This window comes from Dermacentor albipictus, chromosome 3 (assembly GCF_038994185.2).
Source record: "Dermacentor albipictus isolate Rhodes 1998 colony chromosome 3, USDA_Dalb.pri_finalv2, whole genome shotgun sequence".
In the NCBI taxonomy this organism is placed as follows: Eukaryota; Metazoa; Arthropoda; class Arachnida; order Ixodida; family Ixodidae; genus Dermacentor; species Dermacentor albipictus.
The window spans coordinates 121,041,941-121,060,431 of NC_091823.1; the positions used below are offsets into that span (position 1 = coordinate 121,041,941).

Consider the following 18,491-nt stretch of genomic DNA (forward strand, 5'->3'; position numbering starts at 1 on the left):
AATGAGATATTGGGAGTCGGTTACATCGTAGCTCGATGTCCTTTGTATGTGCAAAAACTGGCTGACACACACCGGCTTCAGTGCGCACTTCATGCCATATGCATTGGGCACCGGCTTACTGAGATGCACAACAGAAAAGAGGTTTTCCAAAGAGCTTTACGGTAGTCTGTCTTTGAGGAAAAAACCTGCAACTTTCACTCTGCAATAGAATATCTTGCAGGCGTATAACGAAATTCGTGGCAATTAGTAAGCCAGCCTGATAAGGTTTCCATTGGGATGTGTTTCCCATGTCCATTCATGAAATCGGCTCCACAGCCATGCTTAGTGTGTCTACAGCAGCATGATATTTTCTCATGTCTTCGAGACTCAGTGCGAGTGATGGGTGCCGCGAAGAAGTGCGAGCGATGGGTGCCGCATTGTGAATACCACTTGTACACAAGTTCTAGGAACCACGCGGTGGTCTTTGCTTCCGGAACTATTACTTTCTCCTTTACCAAATATATAATTCCAGGTGGACCTTCTCGAACAAAAAAAATGCACTGCAATGCTTACTTTCATTCTCGTAAAGTGGCCGCCACTGACATGTACTTCGGAGAGTTTCGGCGCAACTTTCTGCTTTCTTTCAGCGTCGTACTCTACAGCAGCGCTTAGATGTTCTATTTTAACCTGATCTGATGGCAAATTGTGCTGAACAACAGCTGATTCGCTTAGCGTAAACATGATTGAGTTTAGAAGTTGGCACCTTCTGTTCTTCAAAACATGCGCATCATCCGCACTGAAAGAGAAATCTCGTCCTTCTGAGCAGGCGTGGGGTATCGAACACACTGTGTTATAATTTCTATGGCTGGAAAATCCAATCATTCGCAACATTGACCTATTGTACGCTCCCATGTCGGATGTTACGACTCGAACTTTCAAACAGATGTTCGGGCATACTCGCACGATTTCTAACACGTAGTCCTTAATGAGACTGCCCTCGACGACTCCCAGTGAAATGGTAGGCAATAACCTGCTTCCACTTTTGCTTGAACCTCCTACCATAACCACTAAAGCATGGTTAGCTGATTCACCTGGCTTAGGCGGCAGTGTTTTTCCCCCGAGGACTACATCTTCGGCACGGTCGAGCTCGAAACCCTGAGCGATTTCCCTTTTATCGAGGAATAATACGCACTCTCTCTCAATCGGCTCCCTATTTTAGACCTTGATTTCTAGAAGGTCGACTACGTCTGTCAGGATTCCTGGCAGGATCTTCAGACCCTGTAGACGACGTTCCAAAGTCCTGTTGGATCGAAGCGGGTAACGTACTTTTCTGTACGTCTAGTAGCCAGAAGCTCGGCAAGCGAATTTGATATGGAGACCTTGTTTTGCAGTTGCCGGTGACCACGGGGCTCCGTGGTGGCTATTTCTTGGCAGGGCTTGTATTTGGTCTTCGTTCAGAAACTTGACACTCTTCTTAAAAGTTGTCAAGATGTTTTCGAGCTTGTGAACTTTCTTTTTTAAGTCCTTGTGTTCTTCTTGAAGCTGTGTGTATGTTATAAATTCTACTTAAAAGGAACAATGGAGGCACTCCCGAAGTGGTAGGGGGGATATGTATGGATAACCGCGATATGACATTTCTGAAATTTCTAGGACACTTGTCAGAAAGCATTTGTGCTTTTTGAAAAGTGTCGCGCTCAGTTGGAAGTCGTGACTGGAAAATTTACAAGCCACCAACGCATCGTCCGTTTCTTCCTTTTGTGTGTCTCAATTAGACGCAAGGTATCTCCTTAAGCATTTGTGCTCGTCCTTTTTCTCTGTGAGGATACTACTTAAAGCGACACTTTTCTGTCTGCAAAATAGTCATGCAGGGCAGGCAACCTAAGAATTTGCAAGTGATCCCCTTATGGGATGTGCACTCTCCTTTAATGAGCATGCTGGAGTCCGCTATCTTGCCTCTGAAAGGGAACACCTGTGGCAAAGCGTCTGTTCTCAGCTTTGTCCACCCGTCTGCTCTGGTTTGCTCAAAGCTACTTTTTTTCAAACTGAGCCTGCAAGTCGAATGAAAAATATTGTATTTGATTCTATCCATGGCAAATAAATCTTTCCCAAAACTCGACGAGTCATCCGGCTTTATAATAAATAACTGATGAGATTACGGCCATCAAAGGGCCTGTGGGTATATCAATCACAAATAAACTTTAGCGACTAAATAATGTCGGGTAAAACAAAACAAACAAAAATATCGGGGGGCTAGATGGTCGTTTTACTCGGATGTGTTGGCTTACTTACTGCACAGACGAAAAGGGGTTATTTTATCTATCAGAAGTAATAAGTACCGGAGTACACTAAGAGGTGAGTCTAACACTAGTGAGCCGTACGCGCATGCTTCTAACGTTTCTCGCATGGACATAATTTAGCTGCAAGTGGGACTAAAGCAAACAAGGCCGCCCGCGCAGTAGGATTTATATAAGCTATAATGGCTGTTAAGATGTACCTAATTTATTATTTTTATTTGTTACGCATAGTACAGGCCCTGAACGGGCCCAGAGAATCCAGAGAAGTCTTCGTTTTGGCTCTTTCGGAAACGGAAACATTCTCCAACCATTCCGGAAATAATTTGTGCACAGGGGCACGCAACAACCAGTCATATGTTTCGAGGCGCGGCGACCGACCCACTGTGCGAGCTTGCTTTGGCCAAAGTCCCTATATCGGCTGTGTGTTACTGCAAGTGTTTGTAACAGTTACTCGCCTGTGGTACAATTCAGAACTGTGCCTGAACACTGGCGTGCAAGTAATGAAAACTCAATTTCGTACTTCGTAAACAGTGCACGTAGCTCTTCCCTGTCCTTGCTTGCGATCCTCAGTCACTCCCTTTGCCATCTTTTCCCTATCCCTTTTATTTCTGCCGGCCGCAGCTTGTGTGCGCAAAACCTCAGATAGCAACTGCCGCGACTGGCAGTGTCTTTTCCTTTCGTTTTGTACTGTGATAAAACTACTACCGAATCTCCTGTATGTTGCTGTTAAAATACTCAACAATAGCTCAACTAAGCGAATTTAAGTAGGATGTCGCACTGCGCGGTTACGCGTCGTTCGCGCTCAGGAACGAACCCACGATCACAAAGCGAAATTTTCCGTTCATAGCCGAATCCGGTTAGCACTATTCAGACTGATGCTGGGCTTTTCTAAACGTGCATGGCGCCCGCAGTTGTGCTATCATTGCATTTAATATGCGTAAATCATTGTGTTGAAGTGAATAATGAAGCATTGCATTAGCAGACAGCAAGAAACGTCCAGAAAGGTACGCTGACTTCCAGCAAACAGGGATAGATATACAGAAGTCATCCTTCGTTGAAAATCTGTTTGTTTTCTTGAAAGCAAGAAAACAAGCGTGCTAGCGCCATCTTACTCAGCAGCTGGACTGGCCCAGGAAGAACACGGCGGACGGAAGCAGCTCCCAGCCGGAAGTGAGCGCTGTCCAAATAAGCGCCGGCGGGGCCGCAAACGTTTTCGGTATTTAGCTTTTAAAGCTCATAAAGAAACTTCCGCCTTGGCATGCGCGCGTGTGAAGGCATGGTCACTTCAATGGCGGACGTCCTTGAAATCAATGGCACTGCACCCAACAATGAATGTCGCCGCCCTGGGCGCAGCGGCGGGGGAAGGACAACGAGGCACGCTATCCCAATAGACGCGTTGCGCCATCTAGCGATGCCACAACAAGGTCCGTGCGGGCTGCGTGTGTGAATCGTAGTTTCCTACAATAAATACTAGAGGGAACTCTGGCACTAGAATTCCCTCTATATAGAGTTAAGGCACTCGAATTCACCACCTTGGCTGAGAGTCGAACCCTCGACCTTTGGAACTAAGATGGATAACTAAGCGAAGTGCACTAAGCAAATTAAGGGGGAGGAGTGAGCTGATTAAGAGGGATGACTAAGCGAAGCACATTAAGCGAATTAAGAGGGATGTGTACGTAATGATTCTGTCTTTAAAGCATCGACACTTAGGCTTTACCCTTCAATTCGTCTTAGGGATAGCATAAGAGACCCTGTGAATTTTCGTTTACTTTTCATCATTTTAGTAAAAATTATGGGGTTTTTACGTGCCAAAACCACTTTCTGATTATGAGGCACGCCGTGGTGAGGGACTCCGGAAATTTCGACCACCTGGGGTTCTTTAACGTGCACCTAAATCTAAGTACATGGGTGTTTTCGCATTTCGCCCCCCATCGAAATGCGGCCGCCGTGGCCGGGATTCGATCCCGCGACCTCGTCTTCAGCAGCCTAACACCATAGCCACTGAGCAACCACGGCGGGTCATCATTTTAGTGAAAGAATGTTCCACATCCGCCGTCAAGGTTTGTGTGTGGTGGCGCTGGCTAACACTCATAGGGTTCTGTTAGGAAACATAAATACCCAAGAAAGTGTATGGGGAAATGGCATCGGCGGTAGCTCAATTGGTAGAGCATTGCATGCGAAATGCGAAGGTTGTGGAATCGTTCCCCACCTGCGGCAAGTTGTTTTTTCATCCACTTTTATTTCCATTAATTTCTCGTTTCTTTTTCAATTATTAAGTACAAGTAATTTCCCCTATGTTGTCTTTGGTGCCAGTGTTTGTTGGCTTCTGATGATATGACTAATAAAAATCAGGGCCCTCGGTCAACCTTCATTCTTCTCGTTTATAGATATAAGTATGTATCTTGAAGTGAGAACATTGTATACTTTCTCTGTCTTCGCTTTTGTACTTGTACTCCCCCGACTCCCGAATTCATTATTACTTTTAACCCAACCACTTTTATTGTCGAAGTTATATGTGTAGAGAATTAGGGATGGGAGAGATTTGATACATTATCCCGCATTCATGCCTTTGAAGGAGTTTCGTGGACTAGACAAAGTTATTTTTGGTATTGTCGTCTGAATAAACAACGAAAACAAACGAACAAACATGCTGTGGGAGCTATTGCCTCACACGCCGTTTCCTTATTCTCGCAGGTCAAAAGCGTCGACCTCGTCTCGGCCTACATCAGGCGCATCAGGGAGGTGCAGCCCTTCATCAATGCTGTCGTCGAGGAGAGGTTTGAGGAAGCGCTCGAGGACGCCAAGGAGGTCGACAGGCTGGTGGCATCGGGAAAGATGAGCGCCAGCCAAATGAGCAAAGAAAAGCCGTTGCTGGGGCTGCCGTTCACTGCCAAGAACAGCATTGCCATCAAAGGTTTTTTATGGGTTGTTTGGCACGCTATTCCGGCAACCTTCAGCCATGGAGGGCCCTTATAAAGAGTTCGGGGGTTACCATCAACCTTTTCTTCATTCGAGGCTAGACATGCTAGGAAAAACAAATCAAAGCTGGGTGCCATTGCTACGTTGTTGAAAGGCCTTGCTATCACCCATGCTAACACCTTCGAAAGCCCAGTGGCTCCCTTTTCCACTTCGTGTATGTTCCCAGGACATGCAGTGGACCACGCGTAACGATACACACTAGCATTGCAAGGCACATCCCTGGGACATTTGGAGACAGACATTGGAACGTTTCACAGCAAGGAAATAAAATACGCAAGAAAACGCTCATTGGGGAATAGAACAACACTGACGCTGGTCAGTATTGTTCATCTTCTCAGCTGTATTTCACTTCCAAAGAAGGCCTGCGATGTAACATTGTACTTGTATAGTGCCAAGGAGTTCACGACTTGAAATCATTTATTTCAGCACGTCATAGCTATAGTGTCACCTAAACTGAAAGGTTCGTCTAGCCGGTTCTTTATCACGACCAGAAACTTTGTGTAAAAAGTGGGATTTCACATATGAAGCACACTAAGGATGTGTGTACTTTATTACATACTTTCTTTATACACTGTTCTTGCCTACCTAGCTTGACAAGACATGCGAGCACGGCACAGAAACCTGTGCTCTATGTACGGAAGCAGAAATTTCAATTGTAAGTGTTTCATCTGAAAACGTAAGACATTTATTGCAAAACGTATAAGAATAGGATATTTTTGAGACATATTCTACGCCGAACATCAAACTAAGGCTACAACTAGTGGCATGTGAACACAATCGGTGACATGTTTGGCACAGCTCATTGTGACGGAGAGGACTAGTGGAGCTTGCAAACAAGCCCTTGCAGGGCCATTTGAAGAACACTCGCAGAAATTCAGTAAACTATACGAGCTAAAATCAAGATGTAGAGACTGAATCCAACTCATACGCTGTAGCAAGCGGCGGAAACGTGCATGCCGTATGCTAGAAGTTACAAGCAGCCAATGTTGCTCAAACCACGGCTTATGTTCTTGGCTGATTTATTCGCAGTGTTGCAATATATTTTAGAAGCGTGTCGCTGAAGCGATACGAAAAAAATAACTAAATTTCAACAAATTGATTTCGAGAAATAGCTGGAATTGTCGCTAATACTTCTGAGTAAATATTACTTCAAGTTAGACGTTTTCTAAACATAAACGTTTGAAAGGAAGCTTTAGAATCTATTCGCTGTGCTAAATTTGAAGCTATAGGCAACAGCACTGTTATTTTTCATTTGGTTGCTTAGTGCTTTATTTTCTGTTTTTCGCTTTCTTGTTTCCCTTTCTTTATTCTGTCATTTACATATTTATTCCATTTTAGTAACTTTCTTTTTCAACGAGCACCGCTTTATGCAGCTTCTTCTAATATCTCTTACAGAGAGGCGATAGCTCACTGTCCTCTAGCGAAACAGATAATACCCCCCCCCCCCCCCCCCCTTGTCATCGGCCAGGCACGTACCCCGAAAACACACAATTCTGGCTAACCCGACCATGTCATCGGCCGTGCCAGTAGCACTCTTTCCAATTCTACACCCTCTCCGCTGACAAACCTTTGGTCGTTGCCTTACCCACTCGGCTTTCCCCCTCTCTCCCCTTTAGAAGAAGCCTGAAGGAATCATATGTTGCCTTAAATAAGACAAGTCCACTTACCGAAACGTTAGCGACCGCTTTTACCCTCTTCTCGTTTTGCTCCTCGTCATGAATTTCCATGTCCTGCCTTCCCCGTATTCTCCCTCAATATATGCTAGTATCGCGTAAATCATTTACACGCACGTCTCAAGTTTGTCTAGGCTCTGTGTGAGTGAGCAATAAAGAGTGGATTTACCAGCAGTTTGTTGCGGCCTTTTACGCTACTATTCTGCTTTTACATAACGGAAGATGATGGCGGAAATTCGGCGTTTGACATGATATATTGTCAAGTTCCAAATGCTGCACGATTCAAAAGAACACAAGCCCTATGATTTTGCTAGCACACAAAGTCACTTGATTCATATTATCCATCATAATGTTTACAGCGAAACTGTTTGTGGCTAGGGGTCCGTGCATTTTTTGTGTCCGTCGACCACTCTGTGTGAGCAAAACCATCATCATCAGCAATGACTTGTGACACTGCTCGCGCGCTCGTCGTCGTCGTCCACAGTTCACTGCAGATGCCGGTCACCATGCTAGCGTTCCCATACTGTCCCTCCCTCTGCGAAGGCGCTGACGGCACCAGTCCACTGCACCAGTCGGTGCGGCGATACTGCTCTCAAATTCTTTGCCTCAGTGCATCGCAAATTGAAAACATGAATGTATATAACGAATGTATAACACGAATGAACGCGGATTTACAAAAATATGTGTGGGTGCATACTTTCCGTCACGATGACCACCGATAAGAATGATAAAGTAGTTGTACCTTTGTTCAAAATTCTGCGTCAGCTCTTTGTCGGGTGCTGCACACTTCATGAACCTTCACCGAGTGGAATGGTTCACAATTTTTTTTCAGTTTTCGTCACTTCTGATTCAAAATGTCGCACGTGAATACGATGCACACATATAATACACATATACGCTCCAAGAATTATGCCTTAAGGGCAAGCCTTCATCGCAATAAAAAAAAAGAATACGATGATGACAATTACGTGACCTATTTGCAGGTCAAGTACTACGCTTCCGTCCCTTGGGCTAACTGAACTCTTTTCGCATTACTGATTTGTCCAAAAGCCACGCGATAAGAAGCCAGCGTGGACAGCCTCACGGGAACGAGCCCAGCCACTCCGATGTTATACGCTTTTGTACAGACGATCTATCGCATTATGCACATCATCATCATCATCATCATCATCATCATCATCATCATCATCCTAGTTACGCCCACTGCAGGGCAAAGGCCTCTCCTATACTTCTCCAACTACCCCGGTCATGTACTAATTGTGCCCATGTTGTCCCTGCAAACGTCTTAATGTCATCTGCCCACCTAACTTTCTGCCGCCCCCTGCTACGCTTCCCTTCCCTTGGAATTCAGTCCGTAACCCTTAGTGACCATCGGTTATCTTCCCTCCTCATTACATGTACGGCCCATGCCCATTTCTTTTTCTTGATTTCTACTAAGATGTCGTTTACCCGCGTTTGTTGCCGCACCCAATCTGCTCTTTTCTTATCCCTTAACGTTACACCCATCATTCTTCTTTCCATAGCTCGTTGCGTCGTCCTCAATTTCAGCAGAACCCTTTTCGTAAGCCTCCAGGTTTCTGCCGCATATGTGAGTACTGGTAACACACAGCTGTTATACACTTCCCTTTTGAGCAGGGGCGTAGCCAGGGGGGGGGGGTGGCTTATGGGGCTTCAGCCCCCCCCCGAAATTTTTTCGTGCTGTCCATGCACCGCCGACCAAAGCGACCTCCGGTGCCGGAAATCACTCTGGATTTTGTCTAGAATGTCTTTTTGACGCTCGAAAAGACATTTAACCGCGAAGATTGCAAACTCGGGCTGGATTTCGTGGCAACGCCCATACACCGGGAGTCACATAACGACAAGCAGTCCCATCCGAGCACAAAGTTTCAAGGGCGCTTTGATGGTGAGTGGGCTCGCCGCGCAATCTCACTGAGGCCACGGAATCTATGGAGCGCATGGATATCAATTGCGAAACTTTATGGGTATAACTCTCATAAGCTCTTGATGTGAAAGGTGCATTGACATTTCCAAAGTTGTGCTTTAGATTTTCATAACTGCGAGTCGGCCTAGTCGGCCTAGATTTTCAATTGCGGAAATTTGTGGGTTCAATGTTGTTATAAACATTTGACGCCAAAGGTCTATTGATTTTTCTTAAGTCTTACATCGGAACATACAACGAGACAAGCCAAATCAACACACTAGCAGATAAGTTGACAAAGCAGGCAGCGAGGTCCAATGAGACGAAGCGTTGGGGTGGTTCATTTATGCCGTCATGTCACATAAAAAAATATCAACATTTTTTTTAACCTACGCCAGAACATCCATGTCAAGACACTAAAGCCAGCCAAAGTAACTACGTTCTTATTTATTTTTTCTACCTTGACTTTTATTCGCGAGGACACATTGAGCCTGTTCAATTTTTTTTTGTTCTCGCTACCCTACCCGCGGGCTGCCAGAGCCAGCCAGAGCGCATACGTTTTTCTCGTATGGCCCCGACCACCGTGCGGTGCACTTCGGTGCGCGTTCGGTTTGCTCTGGCCGAGTGGATTTTCACCGGACAGAGTGATGGACGCTTTCTGGCTAGCAGACGAGAAAAAAAAAACAATGGTCGCTCGCCGCCATCACTGTGGGGACTCGAAGGATTGCACCGCATTCCTTGAGAGGAACCTTTCCGGAAAGTCTTGTTTCGTTGCTGTAGGATACTGAGCAGTATGCGTATGGTTCTCAGTGGACCAAGCGTCTCATGTTTTCTTCGGTATTCCTTCCGTAGCCCCATTAAGTGCCCGAAGTAGGCATTAGATTCTGGCCAACATACTTTCCTATGCTTTTTTTTTCATTTCGGTGCCTCCGCCTCACAGGAAAAAAATACATTGTTGCGGCGCAGCGAATTGACGCATGGTGAAAGTTCGATTTTGATACTTCTTTTGCGGAAAGTAATGGGCGACGGGACGCTTCAGTTGCCGGATACGTTTATTATATTATTGCGAAAGCAATTATATGGACACTCCAGGTGCATTCCTGCCATCGCCCTCATGTTTCGTATAAAGTCCAAGGGTGATAACATCGTGACCACGCGCTGCATGCTGTATGTGCGAGTGAAAGCGTAGGAGGGGAGGTTGAATAGTTGAGCCGACGATGGTGGCTCAGTCTTGTGTGTGCAAAGGAGAAAAGCGGGGAGCAAGCGCGCCGCCTTCCGTCGCGCGCAATACATCGGGGGGAGTGGATGGAATGGGGGCGGAATCTAGGATTCTGTGAATCTATGATTGTGCAACATGTTTATTTGCCTTGTTTGACGCATTATATACAGTTACTTCTTCTTACATACATAGACTCATTGGAGACTTATACGTGTACTTAAATATCTTGTTGCGAGGTTTTGAGTATACATGCAGTGAACTTTGTTTCCAGTGACACTTTTTCGTCCTTTATCAAGCAGTATTTTCGCACTTGCATATCCCATTGTATCTTTGCATTTCTAATGTACAAGGGCGAGTCAAATGGAAGTGAGCCTACCCTAACCGCGCAATAATGGTTCGGTTCATTATCTGCGAGGCATGTGCGTAGGAGAACGGCATGTCTCATTTACAAAAGTGACACGCAGGTGTGAAGATAAATGTTCTTTAATGCTCTCATACACTGGGTTGAATATGGTTGCGTCACATAATGGACACTTCAAAAGTTGAACAGCTCGGTGTCGTGAAGTTTTTGACAGCTGAAGGTGTTTCCAAAACAGAAATTAATCACCATATGACTGCCGTGTATGTTGAACACTGCATTTCATTGACCACTGTGAAGCGTTGGAGCAAACGGTTCAAGGGACGTTGCAAAGACATTCCAAGACTGGGCCAAAGCCATTGTTGGTTTTGGCCCAGTACCCCGTTGTTGGCTCATTCATTTGACTTGCCCTCATATATCTTGCAGAACTCCTGCTTTTTATACGTGCTCCCTGTCGCGACTATAACTTCGGTGCAATTACTCACGATACACGACAAGGGACAGCTACTCCTGCGTAATACATTGGAACAAACGACAGTGTCATTGAGATTTTTCACTGGCCATTGCATATGTACAAGCATGTAAGCACGGTTCTTAAATGACAAAGTTTCATTAGCATATTTGTCCTCAACTTGTTCAGTTCATTGCCTTTTAATTTTTCATATCAGCGGCATGCACTGCTTTCCTGGTCTCGAACTGATATAGTTCTAAAGTTCGTGTGATATTTTCTTTACTTAATAAATAGACAAAAAACATGGAAGCATTGACGTCAGTTATGTTGGGCACAATTTTTGGCACATACAAGTATAATATTTTATTGAAGAAATACATATTTTACTTGTATTTACAGTGCGTAGCTTTCAAGAATTCGTTTGCAGCATCTTTGGCAATGACAATGCAGTTATTATTCATGTATTTGATCCCTCGATAAATTGTTTAAGAGGAAGCTTTAGCTCGGGCCGAATCCGACGCGGCCTATTCAAATACTTGTAAAACGCAGAAACGCTTTTCTGAGATAATCCTGCTAATCGCTTTTATTGAAATTGGTTGCATTTGAGAGAGAAAGTTAAATCCTAGTGTCTGTTGGAAACAGAACTTCGATTTAGGGCCTGAATTTTGTGTAAAATATTTTGGAAAATTCGAAAGTTTGAAAAAATAGAAGCACGACGTTTACAAACCAGCTATGCATGAAGAACAGATATCGTGGTTCTGTAAACGGCATTTATTATAACAGTCAAAGGGGACAGGTTTGCTGTGTCAATTTGTATCTTACGTGAATTGGTTACGTTGTGTGCAAGGGTTCTGCAAAAGCCGTATTTCCACAATACTAAATTTTTTTGAGATTCATGTGTAACATATCTATTTTGTCCGCTGTAGATGTACTATTAGATGCAGTTCACAGAATTGTGATATCATTTTTCATTGTTGTGTCACGGAGTTTTAAACTTGATAGTTGCGTTTTCTGAAAATTTTCAGTTTTGGCCCATTTTTAATAAATGATTGACCACCTAAATGAAAAATTCGAAGCCAGTAGTCACTAGAATTAAACTCTTTCTTTTAAATGCAATAAACCTCCTCAAATTTGGTGAAGTGGTTGCAGGGAAAAACGAATTCCCCTTCTACATGTCCTTAAATAGGAGCACCCGAGCTAAAGCTTCCTCTTAAGGGGGAGGCTGAGCTGCAACGTGCAGCTACATTATATATATATATATATATATATATATATATATATATATATATATATATATATATATATATATATATATTGGGCCAGTGGCGTAGCCCCCCCCGAACAAAATTTCTGGCTACGCCACTGCTTTCGAGGGATAGTGGCAACCTGCTGTTCATGATTTGAGAATGCCTGCCAAACGCACCCTAACCCATTCTTATTCTTCTGGTTATTTCAGTCTCATGATCCGGATCCGTGGTCACTACCTGCCCTAAGTAGATGTATTCCCTTACCACTTCCAGTGCTTCGCTACCTATCGTAAACTGCTGTTCTCTTCCGAGACTGTTAAACAATACTTTAGTTTTCTGCAGATTAATTTTCAGACCCACCCTTCTGCTTTGCCTCTCCAGGTCAGTGAGCATGCATTGCAATTGGTCTCCTGAGTTACTAAGCAAGGCAATATCATCAGCGAATCGCAAGTTGCTAAGGTATTCTCCATCAACTTTTATGCCCAGTTCTTCCCACTCCAGGCCTCTGAATACCTCCTGTAAACAAGCTGTGAATAGCATTGGAGAGATCGTATCTCCCTGTCTGACGCCTTTCTTTATAGGGATTTTGTTGCTTTCTTTGTGGAGGACTACGGAGGCTGTGGAGCCGCTACAGATATCTTCCAGTATTTTTACGTATGGCTCATCTACACCCTGATTACGTAATGCCTCCGTGACTGCTGTGGTTTCGACTGAATCAAACGCTTTCTCGTAATCAATGAAAGCTATATATAAGGGTTGGTTATATTCTGCACATTTCTCTATCACTTGATTGATAGTGTGAATATGGTCTATTGTTGAGTAGCCTTTACGGAATCCTGCCTGGTCCTTTGGTTGACAGAAGCCTAAGGTGTTCCTGATTCTATTTGCGATTACCTTAGTAAATACTTTGTAGGCAACGGACAGTAAGCTGATTGGTCTATAATTTTTCAAGTCTTTGGCGTCCCCTTTCTTATGGATTAGGATTATGTTAGCGTTCTTCCAAGATTCCGGTACGCTCGAAGTTATGAGGCATTGCGTATGATAGGATTTAAATCTTATAACCTTTTAAGATGTCTACCAACCAAACGTATTAACATTGTTTTGATGAAATTCTGGAGTTTTACGTACCGAAACCACGATATCATTATCAGGCTCCTGAGCTTCCTTGACCGTAGTCCATGCACTGTACAGGGGTGCTTTTTGCATTTCGCCTTCATCGAAATGCGGCCGCCGCGACCAGGGTTTGATCCTGCACCTTCGCGATTAGCAGCGCAACGTCAAAGCCGTACACTACGTCTCCATGGCGGGTAATTGAAAATTTAGCGAAACTACAGAATCCGGAGCGTTAAGACCGAATCAAATCGGTTTTGTAAAGAATGAAAAACGACACGCATTTTGTGAGCGCATCTGTGAATCCCATGAACTCATCCATTGCACCTTCATGGTCACAGAGCCGACACGTCATACCGCCGATTTAGGCCCCTCACATAAAACTTGTAATTAATAGAACGCTTGTAATAAAAGAAGGTTATCTTCGAAGCAAATCTGATGTAACTAAAATGCCCTAATTGATATGCCATATCGTTAAAAACGTCGCCGGTCACTAAATAAAAAAATTAATCGCTAAAATGGCAACACTTATTACTTCTGAGAATTGTTTATAATTGTGCGCAAAGAACAGTAATTAAAAATTTATTTGACAGCGTGTGCTTACTACTTTACATTTTCTCATCCTATTAAATAGTGCAAAAATATTATTAATGCTCACAATCTGAAAGTGATATTGATTTAAGTAGGGCCACTATTTATGGATAGCGAATCGGCGCCTGTGCGATGCCATCACACGCCCTTCAGGACGTGTTAATTAAAGGGAAGCTGAAGAGTCTGTCGAATTCAATAAGACGCTCATATACGGATGCGGGAATCTTATAAACCATGTAGGTAAAATTTGGGTTTTTTTGTCAATTAGGAGCGACGTAATCATCGGTTGAAATTGCGCTGTAGCTCCGCCCCCCTTTCAGTAAGCGAGCGGAGCGGAGACCGGAAACCGCGGTGTTGTGACGTCAACTCTGCTTCGTTCCTTCGCAGCGTCCGCGACCGTGCCTGACCGCGCTTGTCTCTGCGTGCGTGCCATCGTAATCTGCTTCGATCGACCCTGCATTCCTTTGTTGGTGCGTCTGCGTGTATGTGGAGTGGTAGTCAACGTGAGTGGTAGTCAACAGATGAAGGTCACTACACGTACTGCATGAACCGGGAAGCTTTTCACGCGTTCAAAACAGTCTTTGTATTTTGCCAACAGCTTTGGACACAGCACAAATGCCGACGATCGCATCCCCGCTTACGTTCCACGAGGAGGCATGCAGGAACACAACACTACAGTTGTTTGACCGGAAACTAGCTCACTTGATCGGCGAAAGATCGGCGAGATCACTAGATCGCTTTGCAAAAAAAACATACTCACCAAAGAGCATTTCCAACACGAGGAGATCCAAAGACTTTGCTTTCGTTCACGTCGAAAGCACTGCTCGCACCAGCATCGTTTGCTTCTTCGAGAGGCTGGATCTTCGCAATCGGCTCGTACATGTAGGGAGTAACGCCGAACTCCTCAGAAAAACGCAGTCTCTCTAAATTTTCCATTACCGTCTCAGAAAAACAGCACCAAACTACCTGGCACCGCGCTTCATGTGTAGCGGCAGCGGCAGAGTTGACGTCATGAGGCGCACCGACCAATCACAGGCGGAAACGAGAAGCGCGAGCTGGGCGTGTCCGCTGCTGCACTTTTCGTCGAAATAAAATATATTTGCGCTTTCTTTCGCTCAATTTCGATACAATATTATGCGAAGCATATTACGAGAGCTCAACTCAGCTCCTCAGGCGCGGCGGTGTCGCCTTGAAACCACGTGACACCGTGACGTCGCGACAGAGGAGAAGTGGCTTTGGCTCAACTCTTGCAAGACGGGCTGGGTGGGAATCGAACCAGGGTCTCCGGAGTGTGGGACGGAGACGCTACCACTGAGCCACGAGTACGATGCTTCAAAGCGGTACAAAAGCGCCTCTAGCGAATGCGGTGTTGCCTTAGAAACGAGCTGTTTCTAAGGCGTGCGTCTCTTGCTCAGGCGCACATTTCGTTGCCGCGCCGAACGCTGCTTTGCTCGACGCTCACCGCGTCCAATGCGGGGCGCGTAGTCGCTGCCCTGTAGCCCATTGTCTTACACCCCTTGGCGGGTCGACGGGAACGCTGTCGCGTTCCACTCTTGAAGGCGAAGCAGTAATGCATGAGTTGTTTCTTCGTCTAGCCGAACCAAATATAGCCAAGCAACAGCAGTTCACCAGGCTAAACAGTGGTTCAACAACTAAAATAAAGGCTAGTATGCTTCGCATCCTGGGCTTAACCTTACCTAAGCCACAGCCATTTTTCGAATTCGGAGGGTTGAAAACCATTATGTACAGATGTTCACTCATTTTTTCTGGAAAACCTTTCAGCTTCCCTTTAAAGATTATGAAGCTGCCAGAAGTTTTTGTGCACCTGCGTACAGTGCGAGCGTAATGCTGAAACTGGCTATGGCTGATAGTGCTTGGCAGTCCGGGCGAAACTCCTATTTTTTTTTTTTGCACACAGCTGCTTCCTGTTAGGTAATTGTGTGACGCCATTATTTGACAAGTAGGAATGTCTTCGCCTTGCAGGTTTGCGACAGGACGCGGGCTCCCTTTTCTGGCGCGGACGGCGGGCCGAGGAGGATGCCCCAAGCGTGGCGTTGCTCCGGGCAGCCGGAGCCTTCCCGCTGGCGCTGACCAACGTGCCCGAACTGTGCATGTGGGGCGACTCGCAAAACCTGGTGGACGGCTGCACGCGGAACCCACACGACACGCGGCGAGGCCCCGGTGGAAGCAGCGGTGCGTGCTTCGTTCAGCCTGCCTGCACCCGTCGGGAACAAAGGGGACGGCGTTTTCGCCGTCAAAGTGCAGTTCCCGCTTTGAGTAATACTTAGAAAGTGTCATGCCTTCTCCTGATATGCTGTGATAATCCAATGATTGAGTATTTTGTCAGGGCCCGAGCACAACAAGGTTGACGTTTTGTGTGAACCACTAGCAGTAATCCTATTTAACTACGGCAATGGCGCGTGTACGTTTCCGTTGGCCAGATCATTCCATGCATGTTAATCACATTCTGCTTAATTCATCCGTCAGCGATTTCTAGATGTTGTCGTAGGCAGATCAACCTGATCTTTATGACAGACGTGAAGGTTCGTCAAGGTAGCTACAGCGCAGTGTAAACGACATATTGAGGAGGCGCACGATACGACATTGCGTTTCTGTATTCTTCGGGACCTTTCCGTAATGGGTGTATGTGGCAACATGCTTAATACAATCGAAAGCTATCTCTGTCATCGCATGTTTCGTGTACAAGCTGGCAACAGTTTGTCAAGAGCATTCACCCAAGAGACCGTTGTGCCGCAGGGAAGCGTGCTTAATTGCACACTATTTGTCGTGAAAATGAATTCACTTCATACAGTCATTTTATGCATCATGTTTCATTCTGTATGTGTCGACTATGTGCAAATAGGCTTTAAATCGTGCAATATTGCTTTCTGTGAACGCCAGTTCCAGCTTGGTTAGAACAAATTATCTGGATGGGCGGATCAAAACGTGTTTAAAGTGAATACGCAGGAAAGCTCTTGCATGCTCATCTCCAAGAAGAGGCGCCACACCAATCCCTGGTATTTTTATCAATGGAGATGAGCTCACTGTCAGCTGTGCACATAAATTCTGAGATATTATCTTGCATTAAAAACTAACGTTTATACCCCAGGTCCAGTATCACAGGACGAAGTGTATGGAGACCATGAACCTCCTAAAATTCTGTCGCACACCACATGGGGTAGCGACAGAAAGTGCCTATTGGACCTGTACAAAAGCCTTATGCGTACATGTTTGGACTATGGTGCCGTGGTGCGCCACTCTGGCCATTTCATGCGCGTTGAAGATGCTGGATCCGATTCACCATTTGGCTATCCGCCTGGCCACAGGTGTGCTCAGGACAAGTCCTGTGCAACGCCTCTACGCGGAATCGAACGAGTGGTCACTTGCAAAGGTCATACTCTAGCTTTACATATTTTCTGAAGGTACGGGCGAACCCTGAACGTCCGTGTTACGCTACTAAAAATTATGACATGCACCACACTGCTTCGCAACTGACCCACATCAAAGGAGCCCTTCTCACTGCCTTTGAGGAAGCTTAATGATGGAATGGGTGTCCCACTTTTAAAACTCTGTCTAAAGGCCCTGGCAAAGCTCTTACTGCCGTGGTAATCGAATCTTATTAAAGGCGACACGTCGTTTATTCATGTCACAAAGCACACTCCAGAGGAACGCATGCAGATGCATCGTCTAGAACTCCATTTAAAGTACTGATGCTCGAAATTTTATACTCTCGCATCAAAGTCCCATGCCGGCGTGTCTTTTGCAGCAGTTGGTCCATCATTCTCAGAATCTGATGTGTTGCACCCAGAAACAAGTATCTTTTCCGCTGAGGAATACGGAATAATGTCGCCTGTTAGATGTATCAGGAAAACCAACCTACCCAGAGCAATCATATTCATTGACTCTTTGTGTGTAGTAAGGTCCTTAATGTCATTCCGCAAAATCAAAAATCCTGTACTGTAAGAGCTGAAACAAAGATGAAACATCCACCTAATCGTAGCAATTACTTATTTTCCCTTAATTAGTTACTTTTCTCCACGTTGCGGATTTGCACAGTTCTATTACTTCAAATTTTTGCCTTTGCTTTCAGTTGTTGACAAATTCAACTTCGCTCTACCATCCGCTAGCCGCCTAGCTAGATCAGATTGTAGAGCTGCTGCCCCGGAGAAATGGTGGTCCCGGGTTCGAGTCCCGGACCAGGATGAATTTTTCTTCAAATGCGATGCTTTCCTTTCGAGGAACCCGTACAGGTTTCCTTTGTAGCAACTGCTACGATTTGGTGGATGTCTCATTTTCCCTTAATTAATTACTCCTCTCCACCTTGTGGGTTTGCGCAGAGCTATTACGTCAGAAGCTGTTACTGTACAATGCATGTGTCTCGTGCACCGGCAGTGCGGTTGTAGAACCGCATTTGAAACAATCCAAGCTAAATTTAGCCTATCGGGCGGTTCTCATATATAGAGGCGCAACTCGGCAGTAGGTTTGTCGATTCGAGCGGGGAGTGGTCCCGTTTTAGAGAGCTCACTCTGTCATATTAGCATAACTTATCAAACTCAAACCGCCGCTAATCAGGAGTTAAAAGGCCTCCAATCGCAGATATTTTGTGCCTGCTCCGTTACGACGCAGCTGCGTTCGACCCTATTGCCCAAACACCCTCTGCAAAACAAACGGG

General features: G+C 45.2%; 1 protein-coding gene across 1 annotated transcript in view; it reads left to right on the top strand.

Annotated features, from left to right (window-relative positions):
* LOC135919486 (fatty-acid amide hydrolase 2-A-like) overlaps nt 1-18,491 on the top strand; it is a 42,056-nt gene that overhangs the window by 15,158 nt on the left and 8,407 nt on the right. The window contains exons 2-3 of the mRNA XM_065453345.2: nt 4,968-5,187; nt 15,803-16,012. Coding sequence (XP_065309417.1) covers nt 4,968-5,187; nt 15,803-16,012 — 430 coding nt within the window. The remainder of the gene's footprint in view (nt 1-4,967; nt 5,188-15,802; nt 16,013-18,491) is intronic.